The sequence below is a fragment of the Stegodyphus dumicola genome, chromosome 11, assembly GCF_044657685.1.
Source record: "Stegodyphus dumicola isolate Sdum_Otavi_A_Nest chromosome 11, ASM4465768v1".
Taxonomy (NCBI): domain Eukaryota; kingdom Metazoa; phylum Arthropoda; class Arachnida; order Araneae; family Eresidae; genus Stegodyphus; species Stegodyphus dumicola.
Window position 1 is genome coordinate 152,183,588 of NC_140778.1, and position 18,717 is coordinate 152,202,304.

The 18,717-nt window shown below is 31.5% G+C and overlaps 1 protein-coding gene across 1 annotated transcript; it reads left to right on the forward strand.

Moving 5' to 3' along the window:
- The first annotated feature begins 8,280 nt into the window (after nucleotides 1-8,280).
- Nucleotides 8,281-9,336, forward strand: LOC146994436 (speckle-type POZ protein-like). Its single transcript, XM_085826377.1, has one exon. The coding sequence runs from the start codon at nucleotides 8,281-8,283 to the stop codon at nucleotides 9,334-9,336; it is 1,056 nt and encodes a 351-aa protein (XP_085682503.1).
- Nucleotides 9,337-18,717: the final 9,381 nt, after the last annotated feature.

Consider the following 18,717-nt stretch of genomic DNA (forward strand, 5'->3'; position numbering starts at 1 on the left):
ATAGCAGATTTCTTAACATCTGAAGGTATAAATTGGAAACTAATTTCATTTAGAGCATCAAATTTCGGTGGTTTATGGGAAGCAGGTATTAAGTCATTTAAATATCATCTTCAGCGTACAATCAGCAGTTATAAATTAACTTTAGAAGAATTTTGGACTGTTGTCACACAGATTGAAGGTATTCTCAATTCTCGTCCAATTTTACCCTTATCAACAGATGCAAATGACTTTGAAGCCTTAACGCCGGGTCATTTTTTAATTGGACGTTCCATTACTTCATATCCTGAACCAGATTTGTCCCATCTTACAGATAATAGACTTTCTAAATGGCAAATTATTACCAAGTTCATTCAAGTTATTTGGAAACGTTGGCAAACTGATTATTTAAATCATCTACAACAACGCACCAAATGGTTTATTAATAAAGAAAATTTAAAGGCAGGTATGTTAGTTGTGTTAAAGGAAGATAATCTTCCCCCATTTAAATGGTTTTTAGCTAGAATTCTAGAAGTTTTACCTGGTAAAGATAATTAGGCCAGAATTGTTAATGTGAAAACATCAAATGGTGTGTATATTCGATGTATTAGTAAAATTGTTTATTACCTATCCAGGATAATAATGCTTAGCTTACATTATTATGTTCTTTATTGAAAATTGTGCTTACATTAATGGAACTGTTTAAAGAGTAAGTTCGTTTGTAGCATAGTGAATGTTAATGTTCTTGAATGTTTATATTATTTTATATTATATTCATGATGAAGGATTATCTATTAGCTTTCATACTGTATTGTAGAATTAGTTATTCTTGGAATGTTAAATTGTATGTTTGTTTGTAATTTACATGTTGAAATTTGTAATTTCAACGGTCGGCGGCATGTTAAGTTAGAATACAGCGCCACCTATTGGATAGGGAGAGAAACTCTCACTTGGCCATCTGGATTCGGCTAAGCAACTTGCCAGAGCATGTATTAGATCTGAATAGTTAATTACTGTTAATAAATTAGTTAGTTCTTTTGCTATACAGTCCACTTATTAGTTTAGAATCATAGTACAGTATTTTTTCCTCCATTTCGTTTAAACTTATTTTCTCAAATATCATTAGAGATATATTTCTTATGGAATTAATTCAGTTCTCACTTCGCGACAAGACAAAAATACATAAAACCTCAAAATATCTTTATTAAAAATTGAAAAATATAGAAAAATATAAAACACCAAATATAGTTTTATAATTAAAATTAGAGTTTCTTTGAGAAAACCAGCAATTTGGTAAGCGGGTATGAAGGCAGATTTGTCGGTATGACCCGGCGTTAAGGCTTACTTTTGGCTCCACTTGGCAAGAAGGCACTGAAAGTGTAAAAACTTACTTAATCCATTATCACTGAGTTTCAAACGTAAACAAATATGGCTGGCTATGGCACAAAAATTAGGATTAGCCGCACTTAAACAACTTTTAAATTGTTGATAATTCTACAACTATTGCATGCAGATTAACTAAAAGCATAAAAACCTTAAGCGGAAGAAAAGAAAAACATAATTCAATCATTTTTAAAGAAAAAATGCGTAATTTAACAATATATAAGCAAAGAGAAACTGGGAAATAAAAAGAAACTGAGCTCACAAAGCAGGGTAACAGAGTGGGTATATATACATGCATATATTTATATACTATTGGTGCGGCTGATTGCAACCAAAAAGGGACTTACACAGCTACAAGTTATAGCAGCTGTATACAAAATTTCAAAGTTCTGAGGCTACTCGTTTTCGAGTTATGTAAGAGATACATACATACTTACGTACGGACGGCCAGGCGTGACGAAAATAATATCTTCAGAGTCCATTTTAAATCAGTTTTACAATTTTGTTTTTTGGGAGAAAAAATAATCCTTTTTTTCTGTCCTTACGTACAGATATCACGCGAAAACATCGTTAAATTCCATTCGATAGTGGTCAATTGCGGATATTTTCGTTGAAAAATAATATTCAGAATTTTTTGTGGTTGATACTTCCTTTACTTCGTACAAGGAAGTAGCAAGCGAAAAATATGTCAAACATTTATAAAATTCAGATAGGAGCCTTATAATTGGTCTGAAGCTGGTGTTGAAATAAATAAATAAAAAAAAAAAAAAAAAAAAAAAAAAAAAAAAATCTGAAGGGTGAATGAATTTAAAAGGCCACCCGCCTTCTTAAGGTTTTTCTACACTCCCTCTGTGCTCGCAGCCTACCAAACTACTGTTACACTCGCTCCTGCTAACCGATTTTTTTTGTCTTTTTACCTCTATTATTAAGCGTCATTTTCTTCTCACTTAAGCCATATACACTTCAACAGCAAAATTACAAAAATTTTAAAACCAGTTTATATTTAGAATTCCCGATGACGTGTTAGTGTTGCCATACACTTTCTACTTTTTTCACGTCTTTTCTCGTTTATTATATCAATGTACAGTTTTGTTAGCAAGATGACTTGCAAAACTTTTTTTTTTTTTGTCTTTTTATTATTAACGTTTTATGTTTAAATTTAAATTTATTAATTACAAATCGTGTTCTTCGCATTTAAGCCACATAAATTAAGATGAATAGCAAAATCACAAAATATTTAAAAACAGCATATGTTTAGAATATAAGATAGACAGTCTCACGCCCTGGAGAATATTAATCTGTATAGTGCTGCCGCAGCTTGATTTCAAATTGTTGAAATTGTTAAAAATTCATAAAAGTTTTACAAAATATGAACTATAAAATTGGAAATTCAATAGTCTGTCTTCCAGGGGTTCATATTCAGATGGAGAACTACGTAATTCAAAATATGATAGCTCTAAGTACCGTCGTTTTTTTCACAGTGCGAGAGACATACAAACATTCATGCAGATTCTTCGTTATTTAATTTCTTTGAAAGTAATACAAGGCGATAATAATTCGTAGCAACAATTTGAAACTCATAGATTTAAAATGACACGCTCCCAAATCCTGTTTCAGGACTAAATAGCCCGGGCTAAAGCTCTTTTAGGCTAAAAAAGAAATCTGTAAGGATTCAGATTTCATAAGGATCGTCCAAAAGAGATCCTTTAAAGTTTAATAGGATTTATCAGTAGACATTAGAAACTGACATGTCACAGGTCGAATAGTGAAACATTTTATAGAATATCAGATGAATATGCGTTTAGACTAACATAGGAATGTTTCATGTCTCCTGTAGCCCGCTATCGGCCGAGCGGTAACTTCGCTGAACACTGGTAGTTCGGTCCGAGGTTCGAATCTCGCGAACGAGCTGGCTGCATGGGTGTTTTTGTGGTTTTCCCCATGTGTAACGTGTATACGAGACAGTTTTCCTTAATAAGTCCTCCACGAAGGCATCCCTCCCTTAAGGCAGATAGCCCTCGAGTGATTTGCTGTAATCTAATAAACCAAACCATATCTTCTGTATGATTAAAAAGAAAAAAAAAGTATGTAATGTTATTTATAAAAGCGTGTATAGTTTTTGATTAGATATATCACGACTTAAATGCATTGCAATTTTTTAAAATCATTCAGATTAAAAGGTAAAAATTTGGTATTTTTAAGATATGTATCTGTTACATTTAAATAGTTTACTTCGTTAATAAAAGGCAGATTAAATATAATATAACAATATTTTATATTTTTTCCGAATGGCAACAGACTCAAATGTGAATTGCTTTCCGAAACTAATAGCCCTTTTCGGCTTATAAAAAGACTCCTACATGAAAATAAAGTAACAATACATTAATAAAATATAATAATGTGTAATTACTAGCAATTAATTTATATCTATAAATTAATATGTAATTATAGTTAATTACATATAATTATACAAATAACAAAAGCACTTTAATATTTTTCGCATTTACTAAATATTGTCTTCCAATTCAAAAATGGGCTTTGACTCATATTTTAAAAACTGTTGCTTTAGAACATGACCCATTTTTAAAGAATATAACTTAATATAATGCATTAAGAAGTTACCAAAAAAATGTCAGTAATGATAAAATATACTTTATATTATATTAAACATTTCAATAAAATTTAACTTCTATTTAAAATCCTCAAATACATTTCCTTCATTAAGAGCGAAGAGTTAAAAAAAAAAAAAAATTCTAGAGTTTCTAAATTTAAAAAAGAAAAAAAATCTGGAAGCTTTCAGATTTTATATTACTCCCAAAGGGGCGTTTTTTCAACGCATTGTGTAATACTTTTATTTATTATATATCATGTTCTTTTCACTTAAACCACAAAATTCAATTCAACAGCAATATCACAAAAAAAGAAACCTGGCGCATAAAATATCCGTGGTTGGCATCTGCAAGCGATGTTAAATTTAATGGAACGATTTGAAATCTTTGCGTTCGTAAAGCAAAAATTCGTTAAATTTTTACACAATATGAAATAGATAATGAAAACAATTCCAGAATCCAAATTTGGGCTTGCAGATGTCTATATTCGAATGGAGGACTACGTTATTCAAAATGAGATGCCTCTAGGTACCGTTGTTTTCCCACACTGCGGGAAACATACCTACATTCATGCAGATTCTTCATTATTTAATTTCTTCAAGTATAACGCAGGGCTCTAATATTTGGTGGCAATAATTTGAAAGGTGAATTAGTTTTTACACACAGCCCGATAACATAATAAATACTTACGTATTAATAAAATGCAAAAGACTATATTTGCATTGTAATAATAAGCAGTTTTGCAACAATAACTAGCCAATCTAATGTAAAATGATTCAGTACTAAATACCAGGGCTGTGGAGTCGTAGTCGGAATCGGGCAGATTTTGCGGTAAAAGGATTCCAGACTTTTATAGTGAACCAACGTAAAATTCTAAAACGAAATCAATAACCCTTCTGAGGTAACGCCCCTTTGGGCTTTAAAAAAAAAAAAAAAAAAAAAAAAAAAAAACCTGAAAGTTTTCACATTTTATATTATGCCCAAATGCACTTTATTTTTTATTTATTTATTTTTTTTTTACGTTTTGTGCTTTACCTTTATAAAATATCATGTTCTTCACACTTAAACCATAGAATTAAATTCAATAGGAATATCGCAAAATAAATTAAAAAGAGCATATCTTTAGAATTTCAGATACACAGTCTCGCGTGTTGGAGATAAAAATGGTTTCTTTTTTTTTTTTTTTTTTTTTTTTTTTTTTTTTTTTTTGTACAGTGTTGCCATTGCTGTCTTTGAAATCGTTGAGTTTCCTAACAAAAAGTCGTAAATGCTTTACAAAATATGAAATAGGTAATAAAACAAATTTCAAATTCCAAATTTGGGCTTGCTTCCAGATGCCCATATTCGGGTGGAGACGTACGTTATTCAAAATTTGATGGCTCTAGGTACCATTATTTTATCACAACGCAAGAAACATGCATACATTTATGCAGATTTTTAATTATTTAATTTAAGCATAATATAGGGCGATAATTTGGTGGCAAAAATTTGAAATGTGATTCATACTTTTAAAGTTTTCAACGCAAATTGCCGAAACGAAATTGATAGCCGTTTTGGGCTAATAAGGAATTCTTATGAGATTTTATTTATGGAGATAAAAAATAATGTTATGAAGTATCTCCTTATTTTATTTGTGAATGAACAGCATTCCGTGTTGTCATCATATGACTAATGGCGCTGACTGGCGTCATCTGGTGCTGACTACCGTCAGCGCCAGATTTTAAACTTTGCCTTGGTGGGGCAAAAACTTAAAACTGCTGCCCTCACCTACTTCCTTTAAGTTTCTCTAACAAATTTTATTTTTTTAAATAAACATAGAAATAGGTTGTGTTTGAGATAAAATGTAAAATCCATTTTATAGCAAGAAATCTCATTTTTTATAAAAGAAATATACATAACAAATTGTTTAGTTTATTTATGACTAAGCATAAGAGGGAGTTGCCTTCGCTGAAAACTTTCTAAGAATAATGAGATACATTCCGATGACCTCATTGATCACGTGACTTATGTATACCTTTTTATAAACAAACAATGCAGATGACCTCAGAGATCACGTGACTTATGTACAGCTAATGCAAACAAGCAAGGTCATTCTTCCTTTTCTTCTCTTGCGGAATGTATCTCATTGGCTCGTATGCAAGTTACTCATGAGCGAAATGGCGGAAACGCCCATGCAGCCAGCTAATTCGCTGGGGTTCTAACCTCAGACCGAACTACCAGTGTTCAGACTTTACCGCTCAGCCCACCGGTGGCCCGACATACATACCAAAGTTGTATAATTAAAAACCCGTGCGAACCCTCCTAATGCAGTTGCCTCTCCTGTGCACTGAAACAATCAAGTTTACATTTTCCCTGCAATAGGGATTTTTTCAGTATTTGCAACAATACTTACTCATACTAATAAATTATACTAATGGAAAACGATTCAGTAACTAAATGCTAAAATAGTTCAGCACAGTACAAAAATGGGAATCACACATTAGTAAATAATAAAAAATTTCATTTAAGCAAATGTAAACAAATTACAAATCACTAATGGAATGATGGTTTTGGTTTGGTTTATTTAATTATGGCAATGCACAATAGGCTATCTGCCTAAGAGGAGGGATGCCTTCGTGGAGGACTTTCTAAGGGAAACTGGCTCGTATACACGTTACACATGGCGAAAACCACGAAAACGACCATGCAGCCAGGCCGTTTGCGGGATTCGAACCTCGGACCGAACTACCAGTGTTCAGCGACTGTTTACCGCTCGGCCGCTGGTGGGCCCACTAATAGAATGAATTGAATAATTTTATACCAATTTCTCTATTCTAACGGTAAGTTTTATATAGCTCATTAAAAATTCATTTCAAAATAACGCCTTTATGTAGCCTACTCAAGAACTCTACTATCGTCCTCACACAGTGTAGAAAAAGTTATCGAGGGCGCTGTGCCGTCAGTATAAATAATTAGATAGGAGGGAATTAAAACTTTTCCATCTGAAGTTGCTTCAATTGTACATTTTTTATTTGGTGAAATACTTAAAAATCATGGAAGATACATTTCTTATGTCAGGAAAGCAAATGGATATTTTAAAGTTATCTTGCATATAGTTAGGTCAAATTAACTTTAATATAACAGATTCTTGCACTTGTGGAAGGACATTACAAACTCGGTTAGATAATATCGGCAGTTTTATAAACCTGTTTTTAATAATAGAGTAAGACTGCAATTTGGGAAAAACCACTAAAAAAAAAAAAAAAAAAAAAAAAAAAAAAAAAAAAAAAAAAAAAATCAATCAATCACTTATGGTTTGGGAAAAGTGATTCAACATAAAATTGGAAAATTGGAGCTGGCGCAAATAGAAGGCTGTCCTTTTTATGAATGTAATTAGCATTTAATTCTTTGAAATTTTCTGGAAGGATTTATTTATAGCATAACATGCATGTAAGTTTATCTTTATATTTAAGTTTTCTATAATTTAAGGAACTTTTAATTTATTTTCCTGTTTTGACTAAATTGAGATATCCAGTTTTTATTAGTGAACTGCTTGAAGAAAGATGACTATGGATATTTGCCCTCTGAAAATTTGCACAGCTGATGCGATGGTAGCGGCATGGATTTTACAAAATATTTTGCAATTAATATTTATTTTGCTATTAAGAAAATCTAAATAAAATTTACATCCATAAATCTATTGATTTTGCCCCTTATGTGGATTTTATATTATTTTGGGAATAAATTTGATTGAAATTAAATGGATTTCATTTTTATTAATATTTCAGAAATAAAGATTGCATGTGGTGATTCTTAATGATATTTTTAGTTACATAAACAAAGTACAATGGTTTTACAAATTATTAAAGATATACATTTTTACCGCCTGTGAAAAAATTGCACTATGAAAAATTTAATGTAAACAATTTTACTCATTTTAAGAGGAAGCTATTAATTTCGGCAAAGTTGAAACTTCGCGATTATAGTGAAGAGAAAGAAATCGACTATTTCGATCACGTGATATTCGGAAAATGATTTCGATTCAAGGCCAGGACACAGATGCCTAATGTTTCTTATCTGCTGATAACGGTGGTTTCGTTTGTCATTGTCAGCGTGAATTCGTGGAAAAGTCCGATTAGATTTATTTCTCCAGTTTCATGTTAAACGTGAGATTTCGTGATTATTGAGTTTAATTGTAGCTCAATTTTGTACTTTGCACTTTCTCGTCGCGTGAATGCATAAAAATGGCTGCCGTGTAAGTTGTTCTAGAGATTTATTGACTAAGCAACAGCTGTTTATTAAGAATATTTTTAAACTATACTGACTCGTTGTCATGGGTTACGATTTGTGTTATGAATGGATCATATACGACAAGGACAGAACTTTTAAACAAATGCAGTGTCGTAATGGTGAATCACTGTGTAGCTGTCGCTTTGGACCTGCAAATGACGCCTGGAATTTATTCTTTTATCCACGAGGAATAGAGGAGAGAGGAACTGATCCTGTTTTAAAACTGTGCAGAGAAAAAATTGGAGTACCTATAACGCTAGAAGGATATTTATTCATTAAAACAAAGGATGAGATAGATGGCGAAAAAATAACAGTTAATGCTAACAGTTCTATGCTCAAGTTCATTCATCTTCCCTTGAATTTGGCTCGGAACTGGACCAGTCTTAATAAAGGAAATCTCACTGTAAAGATAAATATAAGAGTTACAGAAATCAACGTCAAAGTATCTGATGCAAGCGGTTTAAATTCTACCAGTCCACATGAAAAGGCAGTGCAAACTGATGTTTTAAATAAACTCATGTCTGTTGTTGATATTAGCACTCTGTCTAATTTATCACGGGATATGCAAGCCATGTATGAAAAAAAGGACAAATCAGACTGTACTGTTAAATGTGACACCGTCGAATTTCAAGTTCATAAATCAGTTCTATCTGCTAGATCTCCAGTCTTTGCAAGCATGTTCGAGCATACCATGACTGAAATCACAGATAGTCGAATAACCATAATGGATATCGATTCCAGTGTGTTGGAGAAACTTATATTTTTCATATATACTGGTAGAATTACAAAACTTTCTTATTCAACGGCTCGTGATTTATATTCCGCAGCTGACAAGTATGCTATCTTGGACCTCAAAGATATATGTTATAAATTTATTATTTCCTCACTAACTTCTTCAACAGCTCTTGAAATATTAGTTTTAGCAGACATTCATAATGATGCACATTTGAAAAAAATCGCTATGAACTACATTTCCTCTAATTTTGCAGCTTTTAACACTTCCGAAGAATGGCTGTCGTTTTTAACACAGCACTCTTCGTTGGGAATAGAAGTTCTGTCTTTCACCGTCACACACCTCTTGTCCACAAAACAAATTTAATCATAATTATTTTTTAATTATGTTGATGAATATTGGTGGTTTCTTTATGTTGATATTTGAATTTTTTAAAATAGTTATTTACGAAATTTGTTCTCATACCTAAAGTCTTCGGATTTGTATAATTTCATTTCAGTTTTATTGTTTCAAAATATATGGAGAATAATGTGTTTCAGAACACAACAGAAGTGACTATTTTGAAAATTACAAGAGCAGTGAATGATGTTTCAATGATTAAAGGAAAAGTGTTAATTTTTGAAAGTAAGTTTGTTTATTTGATGCGTAAGTTTTATAAATATTTCACTAAGTTTTATGATGATGGTTTTAGAAAATGCTGTGATTTTTTAAAACACAGAGATTTACCAAATGGTTTAAAATTATAATTATGTCACTATTTCGTTGATAAATATGTATCCTGACATATTACCCGTCCTAAAAAAGGCATGAATTAAAATACTTTGTTATCCATACGAACATTAATACGAGATTTATTGAAAATTAAATATTGTAGATATTAAATATTAATTCCGTATTAATTAAATTGAATATTAGAGATTAAGATCAATAACTTCAAATATTAGTTTATTAAACAAAACGTTAACAAATTAACATTTTCATAATAAAGAAAATTGAAATTTAAAAAAAAAAGAAATGACTGATAACTTAAGTTATAAAATTAAATTATTACTTTGTTGATTCAAATTGTAGTTTTTCAGCGTGTATATACAAGTTTGCATATGTGTATTAGTGTCATATATATTTAAACTATTATAAAAATATATATACATGTCATGTATTTATAAATTTTATAACAAACATATAATTACATAAAAGTGGTAATAATGTATTAAAGTTATATATTTGAAACACATATAAGATATACGTGCAAGTATAAGTATTTAAATTGTTATAAAAGTATGATATGAAAAACGATTTTTAGAACAGTAATATCCTTTATATAAACTTCCTTTTAAACTGTAAATCAAAGATGCAACTGCAGATTGCGATTCGTACAGCATAAAATTAAAATGACATATTTTATTTTGAATTTATATTAGAATTATACGTTATATTTTCGTACAAAATATTTCATTCCTTATCATGCAAAACATAAACTGAAAAAGAAAATTAAAAAAAATTTCAAGTCATAAAAAGCATGCCTATTCATAATGCAGTTATTATAAGTTGTGCGGTAATGTATTGGAATTAACCTTTTTTAATACAAAAAGTTGAAATTCTAGCTTAACACTAGAAAATTAAATTACTAGAAAATGCATTAAATGCTTTAATCATAAAAAAATTTGAAATTTAACATGTTAATGCTTTGGAAAAACTGGCTAAAAATTAAATAGATAATTAACTTGAAGGGGTTTTCATCCGCAGAGAACCCGTTGGCGCCGTTGCATTTTTACTCGCCAAGCTCGCCTTTCATCGACCATGAGCCGAGCCGTAAACGTCATTTTTAGTGCATGTAAATTCAAATTAGCGGACAAAACAACATATTAAGCATATGGTAGTAAAAATTCACAGATAATAAGCATATAGATGTAAAACTAACCGTTAAACGTGATACACGAAAATAAATTTGTATTAAATTCAAGTTAGCACAGAAAAGAATATATTAAGCATAAGACAATATATAAGGATTTATAACGGAAATAAAAATTCATTAAAAAATATAAATTAGTATTAATATACTGAAATTAACCGGTTAAGCGTGATATACGAAAAAAATTTGTCTTAAATTCCACTTAACACAGAAAACAATATATTCCTTACACCAGCAGTGGTTTGCCAATTTTGATGACCATGGTGATGCATCGAACTATTCTGTCATCTTAGATAATCAATAATATTTTTTATTTCAATTTAATCATCTATTTATGTCACACCTGCCATCTTCTGAAAGGTTATTGTTAGAAAAGCATTAACAATATATTATCTTGTTAACATTTTACGCCATAAAAATTGATTTATTCTCATAATTTTAGATGACAATAACCAATAATAAAAATAAAAGCATTTCTAAATTATTTAAAATGCACATGCACATTTTTGCGGCCTACGAAAAAAATTATTTTAGAGGTTGGAAACCTCATGGTTCTTATAGCTGTTAATAATTAAGAACACAACGTGAAGAGCCGTGTTTTCTTCCTTTCATCGCGAACCGAGAACCGGCATCTATCTACGAAAATATTTCTATCTATTCGTTGTTGAAAAAATTCAGAAATAATAATAATAAATAAGAGAAGAATAATATAAATCTGCAAATGCGAACAACGACAGTGATAAATCAACAAAATGAACGCATGAGGAATGGTTGCACACTTCGAACAAGCGAATAGGATAAATCTGTTGGGTTACCAGGTTTGAACTATTATCGCCAAAGTTGGCGATGTTTACATTTACCGGGTTCTCTGCGGAAGTGCTTCCATTTGAAATAAGGTAATATTTTATTTTAACTTTTTTTTGTAATTAAAAATCTGATGTGTACGCCACATGCTTCCTTGTGCGGCACATTGTACACATTATAGGTATTTGGTCAGCAGAACCGGAGAAAAGAACAAAATGCTGGCATTAGATAGAAATAAAACTTTGTTAAAAGCGAAACTAACTAGGTTAGAAAATGTAGTGAAGGAATATGATGATAGCTCGAATAAGAATGAAATTCAAATAAAGTATAGATCCCTTCAAAGTATTCAAATGGATATTAGAAACTTGATGATTAGATATTTCGAAAGCGTTGATGAAAAAGATGTCACAGCGATTGATGAAGAAATCGCCGAAATGGAAGAAAGAACTGGTACTCGAGGTAAGAATTATGGAAATTCTGTCATCTATCGCACATTCTGAAAATGAAAATGATTGTAGTAAATTTGATCCTAAAGTACAAATACGTTTGCCAGAATTACCAATTCCTAAGTTTTCTGGTAAATATACCAAATGGAATAATTTTAAGCTTCAATTCGAAAACATCATAGCGTATAACACGCAACTGACAGAAGTTCAGAAACTCTACTATTTAAAGGCTGCATTAACTGATGAAGCAAAAAATTTTGAAACTGTTGATGATACTTTTAGTTCTCTATTTAAAGCTCTTCAAGATAGGTATGAAAATAAAAGAATATTAATTGAGACGCATATAAAGTCAATAATGGATTTACGTACTTTAATATTCGAATCGCCTAAAGGAATAAGATACGTAATAGATAATGTTACTAAAAACGTTAGGGCTTTGAATGTTTTAAAATATGAGAAAAATAATTTATCGGATATTCTGTTATTAAATATTGTACTTCAGAAACTAGATTTTGAAACGTGCAAACAATTTGAACTAAGCATTAATGCTACGGAAATTCCTACGTTTGATGAATTAATTTCGTTTTTAGAGAAAAGATGTCAGTTATTGGATAACATTAACCGTAGTACTAATAAAATGAAATATCCGTTAGAAAAAAATTCGAAATCAAAGGCTCTGATGGTTAAAACCGACAGTGTTTCGATTTGTGTTATATGTAAAAGTAATAATCATCCACTGCATAAATGTGATTCATTTTTAAAATTAAATCCAAATCAAAGATATGAAATAGTTAAAAGACATAAACTGTGTCTAAACTGTCTCAGTAACAAACATTTAATCGCAAAATGCAATTCTAAGTTCAGGTGTTCGGAATGCCATAAAAAACATCATTCATTAATACATCGCCTGCTCAGAAATGGCGCCATCGAACATACGTTAGAACAAAACAAAAACGGAAGCAGGGAGTGACGAAATTATAAACAAGAACGCAGATGTCTCTAATAAAAATCAATCAAGTTGTCTTTTGACACGCAGAAAAAACGTCTTATTGGCGACTGCAATAATATATATTTGCAATTCCGAAGGAAAAAGAATCCCAGTTCGCGCAATACTTGATAACGGCTTGTTTCTTGTCTGAAGGAGTTGCTAATTTGTTAAATATAAGGAAAGAAAGAATTTATGCATCTGTATCCGGAATTAATGAGAACGTTATAAATATTAATTATCAACTAGATGTACAGATTTCGAATAAGGATTTAACATATGTAAGATCAGTTAATTTCTTGGTTATTTCTAAAACAACCGATGTAACTCCATCAAGTGTTTAGATGTGCAGTCATTAAATATTCTCATTGATATTGAATTAGCGGATCCGCAATTTGGAACACCTAACAAAATAGATATGTTACTAGGGGCCGAATTGTTCTTTGAGATTTTAAAAGAAGGAAAATTTCAATTAGAAAATCAACCGTTGATATTCCAAGAAACAGTTTTTGGATATATCGCATCTGGTGCATGCATGCAAGAGTAATTCAGAAGTAAATTATTGTGGTTTAGTTCTAAATAGTGAAGAAAGAGTAGAAGAAATTTTGCAGAGATTTTGGGAAATTGAATCCATTGAAAATATCGAGGATGCTTTGAGTGAAGAAGAAAATACTGTGACGAACATTTCAAGCGTACTCACTATAGACAAAATGATGGAAGATATGTTACTCAGTTACCCATAAGGGAACTTATGAACCCAGTTACCCATAAGGGAAGGCGTAGAATTAGGAGAATCGAAAACGCTGGCTGAGAAAAGATTGCATCAAGTGTGGAGTCGACTAGAAAGTGATTCGAATATGAAAACATTATATAAGAATTTTATTAAGGAATATAAGGATCTAAATCACATGGAAGAAGATCAAGAAATTGAAACATCGACTTGCAATTATCTTAGTCATCATGGAGTCTATCGGCCAGAGAAAGCCTCTACCAAGCTTCGCGTTGTGTTTGATGCATCCGCGGCTACTAGCAATGGAAAGTCACTGAACTCAATGTTAATGAAAGGGCGAATACCTCAAGAAGATTTATTTTCTATTATTATTAGATTTCGAAAGTACAATTATGCATTAGGAGCTGATGTTCAGAAGATGTACAGACAAATACTTATTGAACCATCTCAACGAAACCTGCAGTTGATCTTGTGGAAGGAATCAGTTGGTAGTCCTGTGCAGACTTACCGTCTAAGAACTGTAACATACGGAGCAGCAAGTGCACCATTCCTTGCAACAAGGGTCCTGAAGCAGTTAGCAATGGATGAAGCGACAGACTTTCCTCATGCCTCAAGAGCCATACTGAAGGACTGTTACGTGGACGACATTATCACTGGAGCTAATACGCTGCAAGAAGCCAAGGAGTTGCAGACACAGTTAACCTGTCTTCTAGAACGTGGTGGAATGCAGTTACACAAACGGTGTTCAAACAATCCAGAATTATTAAAGAATAAAGAAAGTGCTACTCAGGATTACTCCTTTCAAGTTACGGATAAGCCTCAGATTACAAAGGCCTTAGGAATGTCATGGAATACGTCTACAGACTGTTTTTTTTTTTTTTTTTTTTTACGATTTAAAGATACCTGACTTTGAAGAAACAGGCACGAAAAGAGATGTCTTATCAACGATAGGTCGCCTCTTTGATCCGTTAGGTTTAATTGGACCTGTTACGACAAAAGCTAAAATATTTCTACAAAACCTTTGGCTTCTAAAATTAAATTGGAATACACCTCTTCCTAAAAATTACTTTGAAGAATGGAAAAAATTTCTGCATAGTCTAAAATTAGTCAACGATTATCACATCCCCAGATTTGTTCTAACTAATGGATTACAACAAATAGAAATTATAGGATTCTGTGATGCTAGTCAGAAAGCCTATGGTGCTGCAATTTATGTGAAATGTATGTCATCTTCGAATGAATGTTCATCAAGACTTCTGTGCAGCAAGTCTCGTGTGTCACATCTGAAGTCAATTACCATTCCTCGTTTGGAACTTTGTGGTGCAGTTCTATTGGTAAAACTAATGAAAAGAATATTAGAGGCCATTCAGCTGCCTATAGTGAAGGTGTATTACTTCACTGATTCGTCAATAGTGTTAGCATGGATTAAGAAGGAACCTTATCAACTAAAGACATTTGTTGCTAATAGAGTATCTGTTATTCGAAGCATGACTGCTGTTCATCAGTGGTACCATGTTAGCACTCACAATAATCCAGCTGATTTGATATCACGTGGAGCTGAACATAAAGATCTTCTTCATAATGATTTATGGTGGTATGGACCAACTTTCTTGACTAAGAAGAGGTTTTTGACTAATCCTTGTGAAGTAATTTCATCTGATATGGATGATGTGGAATACATCAAAGAACTTAAACTTAAGGATAATGACTTAGTTAATTTAAATGTGAACTCCAATTCACTTGTTTTAGATCATATTCTTAACATTAGTAATAACTATATTCGTATTATTCGTGTATTAAGTTTTGTTTGTAGATTTATAGCCAATTGTAAAGGAAAAAAATTTAATAGGTTATCTAACTGTTAAAGAATTGGATGACGCTGAGAAAATCATGATCAGGTATGTACAGTTACACCATTTTAGCAAGGATATTCTATCTTTAAAAAATAAGAATTCTGTTTCTTCCAAAAGTAAGTTAAAATTTTTATGTCCATTTCTAGATAATGATTCTCTTCTGAGAGTAGGAGGCAGACTTGCCAATAGTAATCTTATTTACAACCAAAAGTCTCCTTATGTAATGCCAAAAGATCATGTATTTACTAGATTAATTTTTCAGTATTACCATGTTAAATATTTACATCTTGGTGCTCAAGCACTATTGCATCAGGTTCGTAGTAAATTTTGGGTTATTAATGGTCGAGATATAGCTCGAAAAGTTGTACATGAATGTGTAACATGTTTTAAGGTTAAACGAATTGTATGTGAACAACTTATGGGAAATTCACCTGGTGAAAGAGTTAACCCAGGGTTTGTATTTAATACTTGTGGACTCGATTTTTCTGGTCCATTCCTCATCAAGTATAAAAATCAGAGAAAGGGTAATTATGCAAAAGTGTATGTTGCTATATTCATATGTTTAGCTACTAAAGCAGAACATTTAGAGGTAGTAACTGATTTAACCACAGATTCATTACTTGCTACTATTAAAAGATTTATTGCTAGACGTGGAAAATGCAATACCATAATGTCAGATAACGGTACTAATATGGTTGCTGCAAAATCAGAACAGGAAAAATTGCATAACTTAGTCCTTAAATCTAATTCTGATATAGCAGATTTCTTAACATCTGAAGGTATAAATTGGAAACTAATTTCATTTAGAGCATCAAATTTCGGTGGTTTATGGGAAGCAGGTATTAAGTCATTTAAATATCATCTTCAGCGTACAATCAGCAGTTATAAATTAACTTTAGAAGAATTTTGGACTGTTGTCACACAGATTGAAGGTATTCTCAATTCTCGTCCAATTTTACCCTTATCAACAGATGCAAATGACTTTGAAGCCTTAACGCCGGGTCATTTTTTAATTGGACGTTCCATTACTTCATATCCTGAACCAGATTTGTCCCATCTTACAGATAATAGACTTTCTAAATGGCAAATTATTACCAAGTTCATTCAAGTTATTTGGAAACGTTGGCAAACTGATTATTTAAATCATCTACAACAACGCACCAAATGGTTTATTAATAAAGAAAATTTAAAGGCAGGTATGTTAGTTGTGTTAAAGGAAGATAATCTTCCCCCATTTAAATGGTTTTTAGCTAGAATTCTAGAAGTTTTACCTGGTAAAGATAATTAGGCCAGAATTGTTAATGTGAAAACATCAAATGGTGTGTATATTCGATGTATTAGTAAAATTGTTTATTACCTATCCAGGATAATAATGCTTAGCTTACATTATTATGTTCTTTATTGAAAATTGTGCTTACATTAATGGAACTGTTTAAAGAGTAAGTTCGTTTGTAGCATAGTGAATGTTAATGTTCTTGAATGTTTATATTATTTTATATTATATTCATGATGAAGGATTATCTATTAGCTTTCATACTGTATTGTAGAATTAGTTATTCTTGGAATGTTAAATTGTATGTTTGTTTGTAATTTACATGTTGAAATTTGTAATTTCAACGGTCGGCGGCATGTTAAGTTAGAATACAGCGCCACCTATTGGATAGGGAGAGAAACTCTCACTTGGCCATCTGGATTCGGCTAAGCAACTTGCCAGAGCATGTATTAGATCTGAATAGTTAATTACTGTTAATAAATTAGTTAGTTCTTTTGCTATACAGTCCACTTATTAGTTTAGAATCATAGTACAGTATTTTTTCCTCCATTTCGTTTAAACTTATTTTCTCAAATATCATTAGAGATATATTTCTTATGGAATTAATTCAGTTCTCACTTCGCGACAAGACAAAAATACATAAAACCTCAAAATATCTTTATTAAAAATTGAAAAATATAGAAAAATATAAAACACCAAATATAGTTTTATAATTAAAATTAGAGTTTCTTTGAGAAAACCAGCAATTTGGTAAGCGGGTATGAAGGCAGATTTGTCGGTATGACCCGGCGTTAAGGCTTACTTTTGGCTCCACTTGGCAAGAAGGCACTGAAAGTGTAAAAACTTACTTAATCCATTATCACTGAGTTTCAAACGTAAACAAATATGGCTGGCTATGGCACAAAAATTAGGATTAGCCGCACTTAAACAACTTTTAAATTGTTGATAATTCTACAACTATTGCATGCATATTAACTAAAAGCATAAAAACCTTAAGCGGAAGAAAAGAAAAACATAATTCAATCATTTTTAAAGAAAAAATGCGTAATTTAACAATATATAAGCAAAGAGAAACTGGGAAATAAAAAGAAACTGAGCTCACAAAGCAGGGTAACAGAGTGGGTATATATACATGCATATATTTATATACTATTGGTGCGGCTGATTGCAACCAAAAAGGGACTTACACAGCTACAAGTTATAGCAGCTGTATACAAAATTTCAAAGTTCTGAGGCTACTCGTTTTCGAGTTATGTAAGAGATACATACATACTTACGTACGGACGGCCAGGCGTGACGAAAATAATATCTTCAGAGTCCATTTTAAATCAGTTTTACAATTTTGTTTTTTGGGAGAAAAAATAATCCTTTTTTTCTGTCCTTACGTACAGATATCACGCGAAAACATCGTTAAATTCCATTCGATAGTGGTCAATTGCGGATATTTTCGTTGAAAAATAATATTCAGAATTTTTTGTGGTTGATACTTCCTTTACTTCGTACAAGGAAGTAGCAAGCGAAAAATATGTCAAACATTTATAAAATTCAGATAGGAGCCTTATAATTGGTCTGAAGCTGGTGTTGAAATAAATAAATAAAAAAAAAAAAAAAAAAAAATCTGAAGGGTGAATGAATTTAAAAGGCCACCCGCCTTCTTAAGGTTTTTCTACACTCCCTCTGTGCTCGCAGCCTACCAAACTACTGTTACACTCGCTCCTGCTAACCGATTTTTTTTGTCTTTTTA

Bases quoted from the DNA above. Each gene is read 5' to 3' on its own strand.
- LOC146994436 (XM_085826377.1), top strand. From the start codon at position 8,281: ATGGGTTACGATTTGTGTTATGAATGGATCATATACGACAAGGACAGA.